Source organism: Zalophus californianus, chromosome 6, assembly GCF_009762305.2.
Source record: "Zalophus californianus isolate mZalCal1 chromosome 6, mZalCal1.pri.v2, whole genome shotgun sequence".
In the NCBI taxonomy this organism is placed as follows: domain Eukaryota; kingdom Metazoa; phylum Chordata; class Mammalia; order Carnivora; family Otariidae; genus Zalophus; species Zalophus californianus.
The window spans coordinates 124499284-124518328 of NC_045600.1; the positions used below are offsets into that span (position 1 = coordinate 124499284).

The 19045-nt window shown below is 43.6% G+C and overlaps 1 protein-coding gene across 2 annotated transcripts in view; it reads left to right on the forward strand.

The window, feature by feature from the left end:
- Positions 1–19045, forward strand: part of OTUD7A (OTU deubiquitinase 7A) — a 386803-nt gene that overhangs the window by 210023 nt on the left and 157735 nt on the right. For both annotated transcript variants that reach the window (XM_027571864.2, XM_027571865.2), the window contains exons 3-4: positions 4803–4898; positions 6964–7118. In XM_027571864.2, coding sequence (XP_027427665.1) covers positions 6968–7118 — 151 coding nt within the window. In that variant the 5' untranslated portion in view covers positions 4803–4898; positions 6964–6967. The remainder of the gene's footprint in view (positions 1–4802; positions 4899–6963; positions 7119–19045) is intronic.

A 19045-nucleotide genomic window follows, 5' to 3' on the forward strand; every position in this document is an offset into this window, starting at 1 on the left:
TTTGCTTCATTTGGTTATTTAAGCCTATAGAAGCTTGTAAACTTGACATTAACTTCCTATTTCATAAAGAACAAAAACCTAATGTGTGACAAAATGTGCGGACAGTGCATTTTAGCAATATTTCAGTTTTGGCAATATTTCCCAAAGTATGGAATAGGACAGCCCCCATCAGAATCACCTCATGTGATTCCCCCCACGTGGATGAGCCCCTCCCCCAGCCCTCCACAGCTGATGTGTGTTCTGTGTGTATGTGTGTGTGTGTGTGTGTGTACACATGTACAGGTGCATGCACGTGCCAAAGCCCAGAGAGATCTGCACTTTAGGAAGACTTGTGGCAATGGCTTTTGTCCCCTCTGGTCTGTGGGTGGGTAGCATGGTAGCTTACACTGTCACAGGAATTAAGGGGACCCCCACTGGGACCGAGCATGGCTGGGGGTTGGACAGGGGGCAGGCACACAGCCTTGTCACAGGGAGGCAGAACTCGGATGGGAACCACATGAGGAACATTCTCGGTGAGAGCCAGCCAGGAGAACACACTTGGGAGTGTACAGGAAGCTCTCCCCAGAGTGTGACCTCAGGGAGTCCAGGGCCTGGGAGGGAGGGAGCCAGGGGCTGGAAGAGGGGCAGGCCAGGCCAGGCCAGACTGCTGTGGGACACAGAGATTGGCATGGGAAGGGCCTCTGTGCTTTCATGCTCATGGTCAGCCCTGCCTTGCTGCCTGAAGCGAAGGTGAAGGGTCATGGACCACTCTTGGAGCAAGAGGTAGAGGACCGCACCGGGAGACCCAGCATGTCCCGGCAGTGCCCCCAGAGCTCTCCCCTTCTCCAAACCTCTATAACCTCACAAGTAAAGAGGAAATAAGAATACCTATTCGCCACAGAGGATGTTCAACAAAATGGGGTTTTAGGAAAATGCCTAGCCAGGGATTTGGTATTCAGGCTTGTGTAGTGACTCTTCTCATTCTCAGATAGTCGCCAGTCCTGGCGGTGTGTGACCAGAGCCAAAGCTGCATTGCTCCCTGGAGGCACACAGGTGGCCCCAGGAAGATAGCTGGACGCTGGCCATCCCCCACAGGGCCTGTTAAGACCTGTCTCTCAAGCGCTCAGGGGAGCATTGCTGCCCCTCAGGTGTGCACCCTACCCGCCGCATAAACCATGGAAACTCTACACCCGCAGTGAGTCTGTGTCGTGGGCTGCTCGGAAGCCGAAAGTGGCAGACGCATACGCAGGTCGAAATAACAGAGAAGAAGGAATCTCTCAGTGTTATTTTTCATCACTTTTCACATAGCATTTGGAAACCTCTGCTTCTCTCTCTTTTTTGAGACATTTCAAACCCTGGGATATTATAACAGAAAGCGTCCTTACTCACCTAGTCAAAGCACTGTATTGTGCAGGGAGGGGACTGATCGCAGGCCTGAGGCTCTACAGGAAGTAGTGATGGGGCCACTTTGGCACCAAGAGACTGATTCCAGGGCCCAGCTTCTATTCCCATGCTGCACTGCCTCTCCGAAGGCAAAGTCATAGTGAAAACAGCTTGACACACCTGTTCACCTGTTTACAGGGTGAGACCCTCAGGGGAGTCCAAGGACCAAGGGCCAAGATGCACAGGCACTTGCCAGATTGTGGAGCCAGGATGTGCCCCCCCCCGAACCTCACACCAATAGAACCAGGCAGCGTGGGTGCATTGGTTCGTGAAGGTTGCAGGGCCCAGCAGTGCACTAGAAGAGGTGGCAGGGGCAAGTGGGGTAAGTGTGGCCAAGGTGGTCAGGAGCCCGTATCCCCATGGCCCATCCTCCCGTGTCACCACACTGCATGACTATGAGGCCTTGGTGGCAGTGGGGGTATTAGGTTTAAAAAAGAAGTCTTCCATATCAGATAAAGGGCTGGTATCCAAAATCTATAAAGAACTTCTTGGGCACCTGGGTGGCTCAGTCGTTAAGCGGCTGCCTTCGGCTCAGGTCATGATCCCAGGGCCCTGGGATCGAGCCCCGCATCGGGCTCCCTGCTCCATGGGAAGCCTGCTTCTCCCTCTCCCACTCCTCCTGCTTGTGTTCCTGCTCTCGCTATCTCTCTCTCTGTCAAATAAGTAAATAAAATCTTAAAAAAAAAAAAAGAACTTCTTAAACTCAACACCCAAAGAACAAATGATTTAATCAAGAAATGGGCAGAAGAGATGAACAGACATTTTTCCAAAGAAGACATCCAAATGGCCAACAGACACATGAAAAAGTGCTCAACATCGCTCGGCATCAGGGAAATCCAAATCAAACCTCAATGAGATACCACCTCACACCAGTCAGAATGGCTAAAATTAACAAGTCAGGAAACGACAGATGTTGGCGGGGATGCAGAGAAAGGGGAACCCTCCTCCACTGTTGGTGGGAATGCAAGCTGGTGCAGCCACTCTGGAAAACAGTATGGAGGTTCCTCAAACAGTTGAAAATAGAGCTACCCTACGATCCAGCAATTGCACTATGGGGTATTTACCCCAAAGATACAAATGTAGGGATCCGAAGGTATATGTGCACCCCGATGTTTATAGCAGCAATGTCCACAATAGCCAAACTGTGGAAAGAGCCAAGATGTCCATCGACAGATGAATGGATAAAGAAGAAGTGGTATATATATACAATGGAATATTATGCAGCCATCAAAAGGAATGAGATCTTGCCATTTGCAACGACGTGGATGGAACTGGAGGGTGTTATGCTGAGTGAAATACGTCAATCAGAGAAAGACATGTATCCTATGACCTCACTGATATGAGGAATTCTTAATCTCAGGAAACAAACTGAGGGTTCCTGGAGTGGTGGGGGGTGGGAGAGATGGGTGGCTGGGTGATGGACATTGGAGAGGATATGTACTATGGTGAGCACTATAAATTGTGCAAGACTGTTGAATCACAGATCTGTACTTCTGAAACAAATAATACATTTTATGTTAAAAAAAAAAAGAAGAAGAAGATAGCAGGAGGGGAAGAATAAAGGGGGGAAATCGGAGGGGGAGATGAACCATGAGAGATGATGGACTCTGAAAAACAAGCTGAGGGTTCTAGAGGGGAGGGGGGTGGGGGGATGGGTTAGCCTGGTGATGGGTATTAGGGAGGGCACGTTCTGCATGGAGCACTGGGTGTTATACGCAAATAATGAATCATGGAACACTACATCAAAAACTAATGATGTGATGTATGGTGATTAACATAACATAATAATAAAAAAAAAGTCTTCAAGGGGATAGGCAGAGTAACATCTTGCCGTGCAAATGTTTATATTTGAATGTGGCAAAAAAAAACTGTATTTTAAACCCATTCTTTGATCTCTGCATGGAGGACAAGGTACAGAGGAGGTGGTGTGGGCATAAACCTGTACTCTAACAATGGTGAAAGCTTGTCGTGGTCACAGCATGGTGACCTACCTGTAAAAGTGGAAAAGTGATTTAGACTCAGTTACTCCCAATAAGCAAAAGGTGGAAACAACACAAGCATCCAGCTACAGATGAATGGATGAACAAAATGTGGTATATCCATGCAATGGGCTATTACTCAGCCTTGTTGTGGACTGCCTCTGGGCGTCCCCCCAAAATTCAGATGTTAAGGCCCCAACCCTCAATGTTGTATATTAGGAGGTGGGGCCTTCAGGAGGTAATTAGGTCTAGATGAGGTCATGAGGATGGAGCCCCCATGATGGGATTCGTGTCCCTCTGAGAAGGAAAAAGAGACTAGAGCTCATTCTCTCAGTCACATGAGGACACAGCAACGAGGTAGCGATCTACAAGCCGAGAAGTGGGCCCTTACCAGACACCAGCTCTGCTGACACCTTGATTTCGGATTTCTCAGCCTCCAGATGGTGAGAAATCAATGTCTGTGGTTTAAGCGGCCCAGTCTGTGGTATTGTGTTACAGCGGCACTCATGGACCAAGACAAGCCTTGAAAAGGAAAGAAATTCTGACACCTGCTACAACACAGATGAACCTTGAAGCCGTTACGCTCGAGCAGAATAAACCAGTCATGAAAGGACAAATACCATATGATTTGCTTATACAACACACTTAGAATGGTCAAATTCAGAAACAAAGTCGGACGGTGGTGGCCAGATGCTGGGGTTGGGGGAGAAATGGACATGAGTGTTTAATGGGGACGGAACTTCAGTGGGGCAAGATGAAACAGTTCTGGAGATAATGGTGGGGATGTTTGCATGACAGTGTGAATGTTAATGCCACTGACCTGTACACTTCAAAAAGGTTAAGATGGTAAATTTCATGTTATGAGTATGTTTTCACAATTAAAAAAAAAAAAAGCTAAGTTTCAGTGTATTATTATGGTGTTCATAGTAAGATTTAAAACAGCTCTGTAGGGGCACCTGGGTGGCTCAGTCAGTTAAGCGTATGATTCAGTCTCTCGGGAGATCGAGCCCTGCATCGGACTCTGTGCTCAGCAGGTAGTCTGCTTGAGATTCTCCCTTCCCTCTGTCCCTCGCCCCCATGCTCTTGCTCTCTCTCTCTCTCTAAAATAAACAAATATTTTTAAAAAAATAAAACAGCTCTGTATGGTGAACAGGATATTCATTGAAATATAGATACTTGCTAAAATGAGGAAAGCTGAGACCCACCCCCTCCCTTGCAGAAGCCCCCTGGACATGGGAGCCGATAGTTGGCCAGTCAGAAGGTGCCTTTCGGGCCCAGGAGGGCAACGGCATGCCACAAACAGTTGGCCTCAGATGCAGCCTCACGTGACGAGAAGCAAAGCCTTCAGCTTCTGCCTGCAAATGAGAATAACATGCTCTCATTCTCTGATTTGTCCCCCAGGGAGAAGAGTGATAAAAGAAGAACCCTCCCAGTCGAGGCTCTGGTCCACGGACAGAAGGAAGAAGGCAATCTCCTAATTGGTACCATATACATCAGGTCAAATAATTTTCTTACTTTCTAGCAACACCAACCAAAAACTTCACCCACAGTAAGAGCCACGTGCAAGATGGCATAAAAACAGTGAAGAGCTCTGAGGTTACACACCTCCCTGCCTGATGCCCCCTCCCCATGGTCTGGAACCTTAGATAAGCTTATTTCCACCAGTCTTACAAATGCACAGAGGGGCTCAGAGTGGGTAGGCAGCATGTCACAGCTGTTCAGAGTGGCGGGTCAGATTAGGCCAGCGAGCCTGGCTCTGAAGTAGCAGCATCTGTCAGAGAATCTGGTCTCTGCTCCCAGAGCAAAGCATCCGAGTGGTTATCTGGGAAGAAGGCACAAGGACACTCATCAATAGCATGGGACTTAAATCCACCCCACATCAGGTAAAATTAATTACATACTTAATTAGATGCTTACTTTATACCAGTATAACATTTGCCATGGGCTTTTATATCAGTATAAAATCTATGGTCCAGCTCATACATGTTTTTAGTTTTGTGGGCCTTGTGGTCTCTGTTTTAACTGCTCAACTCAGCCACGTGAAGAGCAACCAGAGGCAACATGTGACTGAATGGATGTGACTATGTTCCAGTACCACTTTATGTACAAATACAGATGGCAGCTCCCACCTGGCCCATGGGCCATCGTTTGCCCACCCCTTACGTATGCAAACCCAGGGATGCATTTCCAATTTATCAGCCATGACCAGGTATCCACCACTGGCCCAGCACTGGTTCCCTGCTGTGAGCCTCCCAGGCCAGGTGCTGGTTGCTTTCTTCCAGCAAAATTGGCGGGTGCATTCTGTGGTCAAGCTGCAGGATACCTCTTGTATGGTTCTAACTGGGACCGTTCTGCCTGGGAAATCTCGCATCCTTATGAATTTTATCAGACTGTTCCTGTGACAACGACGATTCTTGGAGAGATGACAGATAGCTCAGCAGTCATTTCAGCAGGTTTGGTACTTCAGTCGGCTCTGGATTGCATGGACTCTTTCCTAAGAGCCAAGAGGAGGATGAGAGCCGAGGGAGTGGGTTGGCTCACTGATAAAGCTGTAATTGGGATGTAGTGGGCAACGCAGTTACATTATGGTAGTGTTGCGTGCTTGGTTAACTTGGGAGAGGATTGGAAATCTAGTAACCCCAAATTAATCAATGTGTACGTGGGTGATTTTTTTTAAACAATCTAGTCTATCTCTTTTGTAAATTTTTTATTTAAATTCAATTTAATTAACATGTACTATATTATTAGTTTCAGAGGTAGGATCCAGTGATTCATCAGTTGCATACAATACCCATTGCTCATTGCATCAAGTGCCCTCCTTAATGCCCATCACCCAGTTACCCCATCTCCCCCACCCCCTCCCCTCTAGCAACCCTCAGTTTGTTCCCTATCTTTAAGAGTCTCTCATGGTTTGTCTGCCTCTCTGATTTCATCTTATTTTATTTTTCCTTCCTTCCCCTATGTTCTTCTGCTTTGTTTCTTAAATTCCACATATGAGTGAAATCATATGGTATTTGTCTTTCTCTGACTGACTTATTTCACTTAGCATAATAGTTCCATCCACATCATTGCAAATGGCAAGATTTCATTCTTTTGATGGCTGAGTAATACTCCATTGTCTATATATACCACATCTTCTTTCTCCATTCATCTGTCAAGGGACATCTAGGCTCTTTCCATAGGTTGGCTATTGTGGACATTGCTGCTATAAACATTGGGATGCAGGTGCCCCTTGGATCACTATGTTTGTAGCCTTTGGACAAATATCTAGTACTGCAATTGCTGGTCTGTCTTCTTCTCAGTCAGCTGTCATTGGAATGGACAAATGTAAGGTCAGAAGCACTGGAGTTGGTTCTGCCCCCCAGGCTCATATGGTATGCTCAGAGGGATGACGCTTGGGTTTGATTTTTATTCAGTGTCTTACCTGAAGAATGGGGCCGCTGTCCCACACGGGCAGAAATGGTTTCAGCTCTCCATTCTCTGCGTGCGTGCTCACTTGCGTGCACTTTTGCCACTTACCTCCCCTCTTACAGCACTGTGGCTCCTCTCTCCTTTCTTGCAGATGGATGGTTTCTAGCCTGCTTCCAAACCCCACCTCGGCTGAGTGTTGGGCAGCCCTTCTACATGATCCTATGACTCTTGATATGGACGCAGTCCTGTCAGACTTTGTTCGGTCCACGGGGGCAGAACCTGGTCTGGCCAGAGACCTGCTGGAAGGTAAGTGGGCCTTGTCGTCCCCACGCCACTCTCCTGGGCAGAACAACCTCTAACCGGTGAAAAAAGATAAGATTTTTGTTACCTGATGGTGGTGGGACTGGGCTCATTAAGAGTTAAAAAAAAAAAAAAGGTGTTGATGATGAAATAATTTGTGTTATTCTTGGCTTTATTTTGAGTACGGAATCAATTACTCAGCTCTCTGCAGTAAAACTGCAGAAGGCATTATTAGCTCAGCTTTGCTTTGCATTAAAGCTTAAAGACAGTCAAAATTTATCAGAAAGTACTTTTTTAAAGGAAATATATGACAGAGCAAAAATAGTAGAACATTGAAGACAACACTTTTGTTGGGGAACTGAACATTTCTTATCTCTGTTGTGGCTGAGACAAAAATACTTTAGGCGAAGAAAAACCATGTAGTAGCCAGTAAATAGATGGTAACAATTCATACTCAAGAAGGCTGAATTCCTCCTTAAACCTTAAGTGTAGATATCATTTGTTATGTGGAAAATGTGCGATTTCTGTCTCAGGCTCTAAAGTGTACTTACTTTGTCTATTTTTAAAATCTTTTTGTGTACTTGTGTGTGGTGGGGTAAAGATGAGAGGGGGGAAGAGCCTGTCATAACTTCTCAGAATGAACAAATGTGTCAGAGAATTTGTAAATGATTTCTCTTGGCTTCAAATGTATAAACTGCTGTTTATGGAATTAGCTAATACTTGGTTAAGTTATTCTAAGTCACAATTATCCCTTAGTTCACTTAGGAGGTAATATGGATTACTGCACATTTGTATGATGGTGGAGGTAACTATTCAAATCCCATGGAGAACTAGGAACTACCTCTTCAAGGTCTCTGAGAAAATGCCAGCACGGCAGCAACAACAGTGTCAATTTTAACTTTCCCTGCAGCTCCCAGAATTTCAAACAAACTCAGGGTTCAGAATAAAAATGCGTAGCGAATGTTTGTGATGCACGTAAATCGAGGTGCGATTCTCACCACCCCCCGCAATGCCAATTGTTGATCCCCTCCCTGATAGTCCCCCTGCGTTTCCTCCCTGAAGTGAGAAGTCGTGCAGAGAGGCAGGTGCAGAGTGAGGTTGGCAGCAAGAGCTGGGGCCAAACCCAGACCCAGCCACTTACTGGCTCTGCATCACAGAGGGCAGATTACTTTCTTCCCTTAACCTCAGTTTTTCCTGTATATCAATCCTAACCCTAACCCACCTTCCAAGGTGATTGTGCACATTCGAAGCCATGATGCCAAATGCTTGCTGGATGACCCACGGGCAGCAGAGACTCCAAAAGCAGTCGACGAGGATCCCGTTTGTCACAGCAGTGGCACTGACTTGCTCTGAATTATCTGGATAGCCTTAAGTAGGAAATGAGAGTTGTCAGCCCTTTTCTTCCTTAATTTTATATTTTTAAATGAAAATACCAAAAAATTGACCTTTTGGGGTATAGTTCTAAGAATGATGCATAGATTTATGTTATTACTAACACTCTCAGACACAGAACCACCTCGGCCCCCAGCCCCCCATTTGCCCCCCTGCTGTGTTTGATCGTCATGCCCTCTCCCACCCTGTCCACTGGCAGCCACTGCTCTGGCTCCTGTCATATTCGCTCTGTCTCTTCCAAGAATGCCATATAAATGGAGTCATGCAGAACCTAACCTTTTGAAACTGGCTTCTGTTCACTCAGCATCACTATTTTGAGATTCATGCAAGTTGTGCATGTCAGCAGTTTGTTCCTTTTTATTGCTAAGTGCTACCCATCCTAGAGATGGACCACAGTTTGTTTATCCAGTTACCTGTGCAAAGGGAGTTTCAGTTGCCTCTGATTTGGGGCAGTTATGACTAGAGCTGCTCTCAAATGTGTATTTGACAACCGGGGCATCTGTGAACATCATTTAAATTCTTCCACGGTGCACACACAGGAGTGGGATTTGCTGGCTTATATGGTAACTGTATGTTTCACTTTACAAGAAACTGCCGAACTCTTTTCCAGAGTGCTGAACCATTTTGCATTTCCCCAGCAATGTAGGAGAGTTCCGGCTGTTCCACGTGCCCATCAGTGCTTGGTATTTCTTTTCTTTTTTATTATTTTCTCCATTATCCTAGGTGTGAAATGGTATTTCTCCATCACTTTGGTTTTCATCTCCCCACTGACTAATGATGTTCAATGTTTTGTTATTATTCTCCATATGTATCTTCTCTTTGGTGAGATGTTCATTCAGTTCTTCTGCCTATTTCTAAATGGAGTCATTTGAATTCTTGTAGTAGAATTTTGAGAGTTCTTTATATATTCTGAGGATAAATCATTTGTCAGAGATGAGATCTGCAAATATTCTCCTCCAGTCTGTGTCTTCACTTCTTATCCTCTTGCAGGTACCCTTTGCAGAGCAAAAGTTTTTAATCCTGGTGAAGTCCAATTCATCATTTTTTCTTGTATGGATCATATTTCGGGTGACATGTTTAAGAACCTTTGCATGACCCAAGGTCGTGAAGATTTTCTCTGAGGTGGTCTCTTAAAGGTTTTCTACTTTAGATCTCTGACTCATTTTGAGTGGATTATTTTAGACTATCTGGGCCAGAGCTCATTTGTATACATATGGGGCTTAAATTGTTTCAACACCATTTGCTGAAAAGATTATCCTTCCTCCGTTGAATTGCCTTTGCACATTTGTCAAAAACCAACTAAACGTATCTGTGGGAAGCTAATTCTTTTTTTTTAATTTTTTATTGTTATGTTAATCACCATATATGACATCATTAGTTTTTGATGTAGTGTTCCATGATTCATTGTTTGTGCATAACACCCAGTGCTCCATGCAGAATGTGCCCTCTTTAATACCCATCACCAGGCTAACCCATCCCCCTACCCTCTAGAACCCTCAGTTTGTTTTTCAGAGTCCATCGTCTCTCATGGTTCATCTCCCCCTCTGACTTACTCCCCTTCATTCTTCCCCTCCTGCTATCTTCTTCTTTTTCTTTTTTCTTAACATATGTTGCATTATTTGTTTCAGAAGTACAGATCTGTGATTCCACAGTCTTGCACAATTCACAGTGCTCACCATAGCACATACCCTCCCCAATGTCTGTCACCCAGCCACCCCATCCCTCCCACCCCCCACCACTCCAGCAACACTCAGTTTGTTTCCTGAGATTAAGAATTCCTCATATCAGTGAGGTCATAGGATACATGTCTTTCTCTGATTGACTTATTCCACTCAGCATAACACCCTCCAGTTCCATCCACGTCGTTGCAAATGGCAAGATCTCATTCCTTTTGATGGCTGCATAATATTCCATTGTGTATATATACCACCCCTTCTTTATCCATTCATCTGTCGATGGACATCTTGGCTCTTTCCACAGTTTGGCTATTGTGGACATTGCTGCTATAAACATTGGGGTGCATGTACCCCTTCGGATCCCTACATTTGTATCTTTGGGGTGAATACCCAGTAGTGCAATTGCTGGATCCTATGGTAGCTCTATTTTCAACTGTTTGAGGAACCTCCATACTGTTTTCCAGAGTGGTTGCACCAGCTTGCATTTCCACCAACAGTGTAGGAGGGTTCTGTGGGAAGCTAATTCTTGATGCTGATTCTGATCCATTGATCAATATGTCTCTTTCTCTGCCAGTACTTCTCCATCTTGATTAGTATGGCTTCGTGGTGAGTCAAAGTCAGCATGATTCTTCTAGCCTTATTTTTCTTTTTCAAAAGTGTTTCAACTATTCTCTTCCTTTGCCTTTCCATACAAATTTAAGGATCAACTTGTGTCTCTCTCTAAAATTTCCTGCTGGGACTTTGATTGGAATTATGTTAAATCTGTAAATCAATCCTATGTTTTGCCTTACAATCAATAAAGTCAGTGTAGCCACTGACTTCATGTAGGATGTCTCTGAATTATTTTATCAGCATTTTGTAGTTTTTAGCATATAGATCCTATACATGTTTGTTAGATTTATATATAGGGGTTTTTTGAGCTATTGTAGATGGTATCAGTTTTTTTTAATTTAAGTTTCTAATTGTTCATTATTAGTATAGAGAAATATAACTGATTTTTGTGTGTTGCCCTTGTATCCTACAATCTTGCTAAACTCAATTATTTGTCCTAAGGTATATGTGTATGTATACACCCTCCTCATGCATGTGTGTGCACACGTGTGTGTGTGGGTGTGTGTGTGTGTGTGTATTCCTTTGGATTTTCTGCATAGATGGTCATGTTGTCTCTGAATAGAGATAGTTTTATTTCTTACTCCAATGTATATGCCTCGTATTTATTTTTCTTGACTTATTGCACTGGCTAGGACTTCCAGGAAGTAGGTAAATGGTAGTGGTGAAAGAAAGCATCCTTGCTCTGTTCTTGATCTTAGGATGGAAGCAGTCCCCCCAATAGTCTTTCACCGTTATGCAGAAAAGCTGTAGGGTTTTTTTTTAAGATTTTATTTATTTATTTGACAGAGAGAGAGCACAAGCAGGGAGAGTGGCAGGCAGAGGGAGAGGGAGAGGGAGAAGCAGGCTCCCCGAAGAGCGAGGGAAGCCCGATGTGGGGTTCCATCCCAGGACCCCAGGATCATGACCTGAGCCGAAGGCAGTCGCTTAACCAACTGAGCCACCCAGGCGCCCTAGCTGGAGGTTTTTGTAGATGTTCTTTATAAGGTGGAGGAAAGTCCTTTCCTATTTTGTTAAGAGATTTATCATGAATACGTGTTAAGTTTTTCAAATGCATTTTCCATGTCAATTGATATGATTAATTGGGGTTTTTTTCCTTCTTTAAACTGCTAGTAAAACAGATTATATTGATTGCCTCCTAATAATAAACCAGGCTGTCAGCCATTATTTAAAGATTTTTTTTACTGCACGTTTTTCTTTTCTGGGACTCAGATGATAGGAGTCTTAGAATTTATTATTGTCCTCAGATCACTACAATTCTTAAAAAAAAAAAAAAGATTTATTTACTTTAGAGAGAGAGAAGAGGGAGGGGCAGAGGGAGAGAAAAAAGCAGACTTCACAGAGTGCAGAGCCCGAATTGGGTCTCAGTCTCACAACCCTGAGATTATAACCTGAGCTAAAACCAAGAGTCAGACGCTTAACCAACTGCCCCATGATCATTACAGTTGTTCACCTTCTCAGTCTTTTATCATCTATTGTTCCAATCAGATCATTTCTATTAATCTATTTATAAATTTACTATTTCCTCTGTCAGCTCTATTTTGTTACTGAACCCATCCAGTGAGTTTTTTATTTTGGTTGTTGATTTTTTTTTTTTATTTCTAACATTTCCACTTGATTCTTCTTTATTTTTTTCTGTTTCTTTGCTGAGCCTCTCTATTTTTCAAGAGTGTCCTCTTCTGTTGTAAAATATTTATAATAACTGCTCTGAAGCCCTTGTCAGATAATTCCAATATCAATTTCATTTCAGTACTGCTATTGACATGTCTGGTTTGGGCGTGGAGGAGAGCTGTTTGGTTTTTTTGTATGCTGAGTAAATTTGGATTATATTTCTAAACATTTTGGATATTATGTTTTGAGACTATAGTTGTTTAAAATTATGGCACATGTTATTTTTGATTTAGAAGGCAATTGCCCCAGTTGGTTTCAGACCAGAAGTTCCAGGTTCCCCAAGACTTCTGTGCATTGTGGTTCCAAGGTCAACTCTATTTGGATCTGTCTCATATGTGTACCACCTAGTGGACAGTCTGAGACCTGGGCAGTAGTCTGTCCCATATTTCACTACTCAAAGCCTCTGGGATCTGTTTAGAGTCAGATTCATACATGTACAGCTCAGGGGTAAACCCAAGAGTTCACAACTCTTTTCACAAACAACTTTAAGGGGTTGCTTTCCCAAATTTCTGCTTCGTTGTAATCTCCTCAATTGAGTGCTGGGTCCTTGAGCTTTGTTTATTCCCACATTCCTACAGATTTGATTTGACTGCGCTTAGGTCTGAACTAAGCAATCAAAATCCAAAATGAAAAAAAAAAGTCATGGGGTTTACCTCTGGGGACCATAACTCCCGTGATTGAAGAAGAAGATTTCCCTGTTTCCCAGTTTTTATTTCCTGCAATCCCTCATTGCTGCCACAAAATTGCTTCAGGTCTGGGACACTAGAGAACTGAGAAAATTTTTTGAGGTAAAAAAGATAAATGAGGGGTTTCTACATGCTCTCTGAACATTAGAGACCCCTTTTCTGCTTCTGGGGGCAGAGCTAGAGGGCTTTTCCTGGAGCTAATGCCCGCTTCTGGGTTTGGGGCTACACTGAGTTCACATGGGGGAGACTGGAAGAAAAAATGATCAACTCACCACCAGTTCTGGGGTACTTTGAATTACGGTCTTCTTCCCCCATCTGCCTGCTCTCACATACTCCTCTGAGTCTCCCAGAAGCTGCTCCATGCACTCTGTCCTGATGGCCTGCTGCTTTCAGCAGGAGAGATGGGGTGCAGCGTCCTTGCTCCAGCTCCCCTAGGATGGAACCTGTCCACTGTCTTTACCAGTGGGGACACTACGGTTACATATGTATGTTGGGCTCTTTCAGGTGTGAGAGTTATTTGGGTCAGGATTTTTCCAAAAGCCTGTGTTTCAAAGAATGAAATCTTTTCCTTGTGATCTTGCTAAGGGTAAAACCACGTGGTGATGGCAGGAGCTGGGTGAAAAAGTCCATGAGCCCTCTCTGCACTGTTTTTTAAGCTTCTTGTGTTTTTAATTGCTGATTTCAAAATAAAAAGTTTAAAACACACATAGAGTGATGGGAATCACAAGAGAGCAGAGGCCAGCCAATGTGGAGAAAAAATAACGTAGGTTGACAAAGACCCTGGCAAAAAAAGACAGGACAGGGAGAGAAGAATAGAAAGACAGGATGGAGAAAATGCACACTGACCTGCCTCCGGTGAAAGGCGCATCCTTACCTGGCTGTCTGATCCCTTCACATCTGCCTATTGCACGTTGGCAAAGTGGTCTTTCTGAAATAAGTTCGGGTTGAGTGATTCTGTTGCCCCCAATCCTTTAATATCCCATGTCACCTGTAGAATGAACTCCTCTACGTGGCACTCAGTTCCTTTCAGCCTGTGCCCCATTCCACCCCTTCCACCTCGTCTCTGGTAAAATTCTTCACCATCCTTTTCCCCAGACACACCACACGCCCCTGTGCTTCAGCTTAAGCTCAGATCACGTGCTGCCCACACTCTCTGCACACACTCTGTCTCACTCTTGAGACTGGACTCCTCTTCCAGGTTGGTGTATGAGCTCCATGACAGCAGGGATGATCTCAGGTTTTGCTCACTGTGTCCCTCCAACACCCAGTACATGCCAGTCCCTCAGTGGGATGATCTGGCTGCTGGGCACACAGCAATAAGCAACCAGATGAAAATCCTCATCCTCATGGAGACAGACAATCAGTAGCATAAATAAATTATGTAGTATTTTAGTGGATAGTGCTATGAAGAAAACTATATCAAAGGGAGGGGAAAGGGGGTATAGATGTGGATACAATTTTTAATTAGGGTTGTCAGAGAAGGACTCATTAATAAAAACAGGATCTGAGCAAAGATTTGAAGCATGAGAGAGTAATGACATAACTATCTGGAGAAAGAAGTTTCCAGCAAGAGCTGGAATTAATTGGTCATTCTTTGCCATTCCTCAAACCTTTGTAGACTTCTATTGTCACATATGTTTGATTTTGTCTTATTTTATAATTGATCACATACTTATTTTCTCATTAAATTAGATGTTCTTAAAATCAAAGACAATAACATTGACAATAGTAGTTAGCATTTATGTTGCATTGTTATATGCCAGACACTAGGCTCTTTAAATGTGATGTCTCATTTAATACACACAGTGAATTAGAAGAGTGTTAGATTTCCCATTTTATAGGCAAGAAAGCTGAAACTAAGAAAATTCCCTAAAGTTATACATCCAGAACATACCAGAACCAGCATTTGAACCCAATCGTGTCACTCAATGCCAGGTTATTTCTGCAAAAATGTCTACAATTTATCTTCATGCCCATTGTCCTTCCGGAGTATAACAGCACTTTGTTGTTGCTGTATGCACTCAAAAGAGTTTTAACTAACCACCAAAGGGATGTTTTAGTAACCCATTTTATGATGTGTCTAATTAACTTTTCAAATAAAATATTACTTTAATAGACCACAAAACTATTCAAAAGATAGAACTAATAGCTAACAATCAGATGCCAAACACTATCTGGCCACTTTAAAAATGCTAAAAGCTAGTTAAAGAGATTTTTGAGTGGCCAAACACATGAGTTGTTTATACAGCATCCATTCCCTTCTTAAAGATAAAGCAACTCTCATGCTTTTATAATAACCATGAATCTTAGGCCTTGAAGCTCTACCAAGATATTCTTTCAGTGTACCCAGGCCTTACTTTTGTTGCGACCCAAAGAAAAAAAAATCCTCAAATAAACAGCCAAGTTGCATTTGGGAAGAATATTAACTGGAAATTAATATCTCACATGTCCCTAGTATAATCCTTCAGAATCCTTGTGGAATTTGCAAAGTTAAGGAAAATAATGGCAACTAAGTTAAATTGTATTCTCCAAAATATATATATGGAAGTTGTCCACATACTTTAAGATGCACATATATTTACCAGTTGAGTTGAAATTTGACAACTAAAGTACTTAGAGTTGTTTCTGGGGAAATACAACCTTTTCTGCAATCCTGGGCCCCTTAGAGTTGAAGTATATATGGTTTGGAATGTTGCATATGGCGTCCTTTCTTGGTCCAGCTCACACGAGAGGTAACTCCCAATAACCTACCAGCCATATTGACAGGCTATTCCATTAACATTTACATCTGGCCTATGAAAACTTTTTCACAATTGGGGACAGCAGCTGCTGACTTGGATAACTGTAATAATGCCCCAAAGAGTACACCCCAGAAATGGGGAAGGGGGATAACTGTAATAATGCCCCAAAGAGTACACCCCAGAAATGGGGAAGGGGATGAAGGCAACCGAGAGAAGAATGTATTTAGTAAAATTCTCACATTAGCCCACCAGCTGTGTATGGGATCTGCCCACAACAAACCCACATAGTTGCCTGTGGAGCATTCAACAGAGTGGACGAGATGAAATTGGAAGTGGTAGGGCAGAGGGCAGAGGAGCCAAAGGGGACTCTGCCTGAAGACTCGCCAGTTGCCGTCACTGACCCAAGACTTAAACACACAAGAAACTGAGGTAGGCTTCAGAACAGTTACTCTTTTCATTAAAATGAGAAAAGTGTTCCAAGGCCAGATATCCCAGGTGTGTGTAACCAGAGCATTCTTTCTCTTCAGTCAAGCTAGATCTGAAGCCCAGTCTTGAACACATGCCATCCGATTTACCAGAAGAATTCACTGCTGTAAGTTTTTCAGGTTTGCATGATTAGAAAACTTGAGTGGGATCATCCTTGGGTCGGAACGAAAAAGTGGCCTGGTGACCTTGAATCCTAAGCAGGAGTTAGAGGAAGAGAAGGTCTGAAGGGCTCTGGCCAGTGAGTCTAGAAATACTGTAATGAAGACACTCACTGCTCTCCCTGCTGTCCTGCTCCCACTGGGGAGAGCTCTGCCATTACACTAGACATATTTAAAATAATACAGCCAAAAATAAAAAATCCTGTTCAGGATCAGACTTCCAAGATGACTCCTCTGGTCTGGCCCCATTTAGGAAGACACATACTCTCTTTAGATAAGGGAGAGTGTTTAAATACTCTTGAAACAAACTGAGATCCATTACAACCATGTGTGAGGAGTTTCCTTTTGGGATGCTAATCAATGAAGTAGATCTTATTTCCCTCATTTCCTTTCCATTAGGGTAGATTGTAACCCCGGGTACCATCATTGACCTATTTTATTGGCTTTACCCAAGAAGCTCTCCCATCTTGGCTACTTGAAATGAAATGTTTCCTCTCTGGAAAGCCAGTCATGTCCAAGACAGTCTTTCTCAATGGATATCTCCACCTGGGCTATCCCATACCCCCCACCTTTTGGGGTCCTTCCACCTTGCTTTGCTGATGTGCACATTCCTAAGAGGCTTCCGCCCAGTGCAGTCAGTAATGTGGACTGAAATCAATTGTGTTGAAGAGGGAGGGTCAAGAGAACAACATCCTCTGGTGGAAGATCCTCTGATATTGTGGCTCAGAATTGGAGTCATAAAAGTTAAACATTTTTTAAGGTAAAAAGTAGCTGTGCAAACCAAAACCGATTAAAAATTGGGGGCAGGAAAGGGGAAGATGCTACATATCAAGAACTCGAACGTAAGCAAAAACAATGATGTGGTCAGTCTGCAAGCATGTATTGAGGGCCTCTGACCTGAATGTTGGAGATCCAGGATGGAAGAAGGAAAGGCTGTACCTTCTGCCCTCAATTACTTAACAACCCCCTGCTATCACAGTCAGGTAAATGGCCAAAATGAGGGGTCCAAGAGGAGAACCCAGGCCTGGTTAGGGTGGTCCAAGATGATACCATAGGTTGCTGAGGCTCAGAAGTGGAATAGGAATTTACTAGGCAGAAAGGTGTGTGTGTGTGTGTGTGTGTGTGTGTGTGCGCGCGTGCATGTGTGCGTGTGTGCGTGTGTGTGTGTGTAAGGCTGGGGTGTTGCATATTCCAGTCAGAGGGAAGAGCATTTGCAAAGGTATGGAGGCATAAAAATCAGAAAGAGAAGGAGCTCAGTATTGTTGTGTCACAGACTATGACTAGAGGGGAAATGGCAGGAGATAGATGAGACTGTGTGGATGGACACATCTCAAAGCGCCTAGTGTTCCATACAGAGAAGTTACCTTTTAAGCAGTGAGAAGCACTGAAGGGAATTAGGGAGGTCACAGGAAACATTATGAGACTAGAGTGCAAAATAGATTGTATCCCGTTTCTGAATCCTAATTGTCTATGGTTCTGCTTGAAGAACTATGCCTGCCAAAAGGATGAGGAGCATGAGGAGCATGAGGAGCATGAGGGTCAGAGGGAAAGGGGATCATTAATTAGCCACAGTCCTCATGGTAGCAACTGGGGGTACCAGCATTTATATCTCTAAACCAGTAAGGAGATTTCTCCTACTTTCCAGGCAAGGGATAATGGGCAAATGGCATGAAATGCCATCTGTGCCTGTACATTGGGTCAGTAAGTTATGGGATCAGCCTCCCAGTGAGCTGGTTCCTTCAAATTCCCACCGTGATCAAGCATGCTTTGGGGAATCAGTCTCACAGACTGCCTCTGGTTGCTTCCAAGACATGGATCAAGGACAAGATTGGAGGGGCCATTTCTCATTATTAAGAGCCCACTTGATCAGCCATGCTGTACTCATATGAAAGCTCAGGGGTGACCTGTAGTCTGAATGAATGGGATGTTTGCTCATGGCACCAAGAATTGAGGAGGGTCCTCTAGCTACTGGTCCTCAGTTGCCCTCATTCCTCTGGGTTGCTTTTATCCCATTAGCAGACACCCCTCAAGTCTGGGGCTCCCCTTGGAGCACTGAATTTGTGGGAAGGTGAGACCAGGCTTGTGTGTAGCCACAATTTTTTGGTGGTACCTAGCATTTTATATATATATAATCATATCACCTGCAAGTAGTGCTACTTTTCCCTTTATGAATCAGAAACCTCTTATTCCTTTTTCTTGCATGATTGCACTAAGATTTCCAGCACTATGCTGAATAGAAGTGGTGAGAATGGACACCCTTGCCTTGTTTCTGATCTTGGAAGGAGAGTTTTTAGCCTTCCGGTGTTGAGTATAATGTCAGCTATGGGGCTTATCATATATGATCTTTATTATGTTGAGATATATTCTTTCTATACACAATTTCTTGGAAGTTTTTACCATGAAAGGATGTTATATTTTGTCAAATGCTTTTCTGCCTCTATTGAGATTATCATATGATTTTTATCTTTCATTCTATTAATGCAGTGTATCACATTTATTGATTTGTGTATGTTG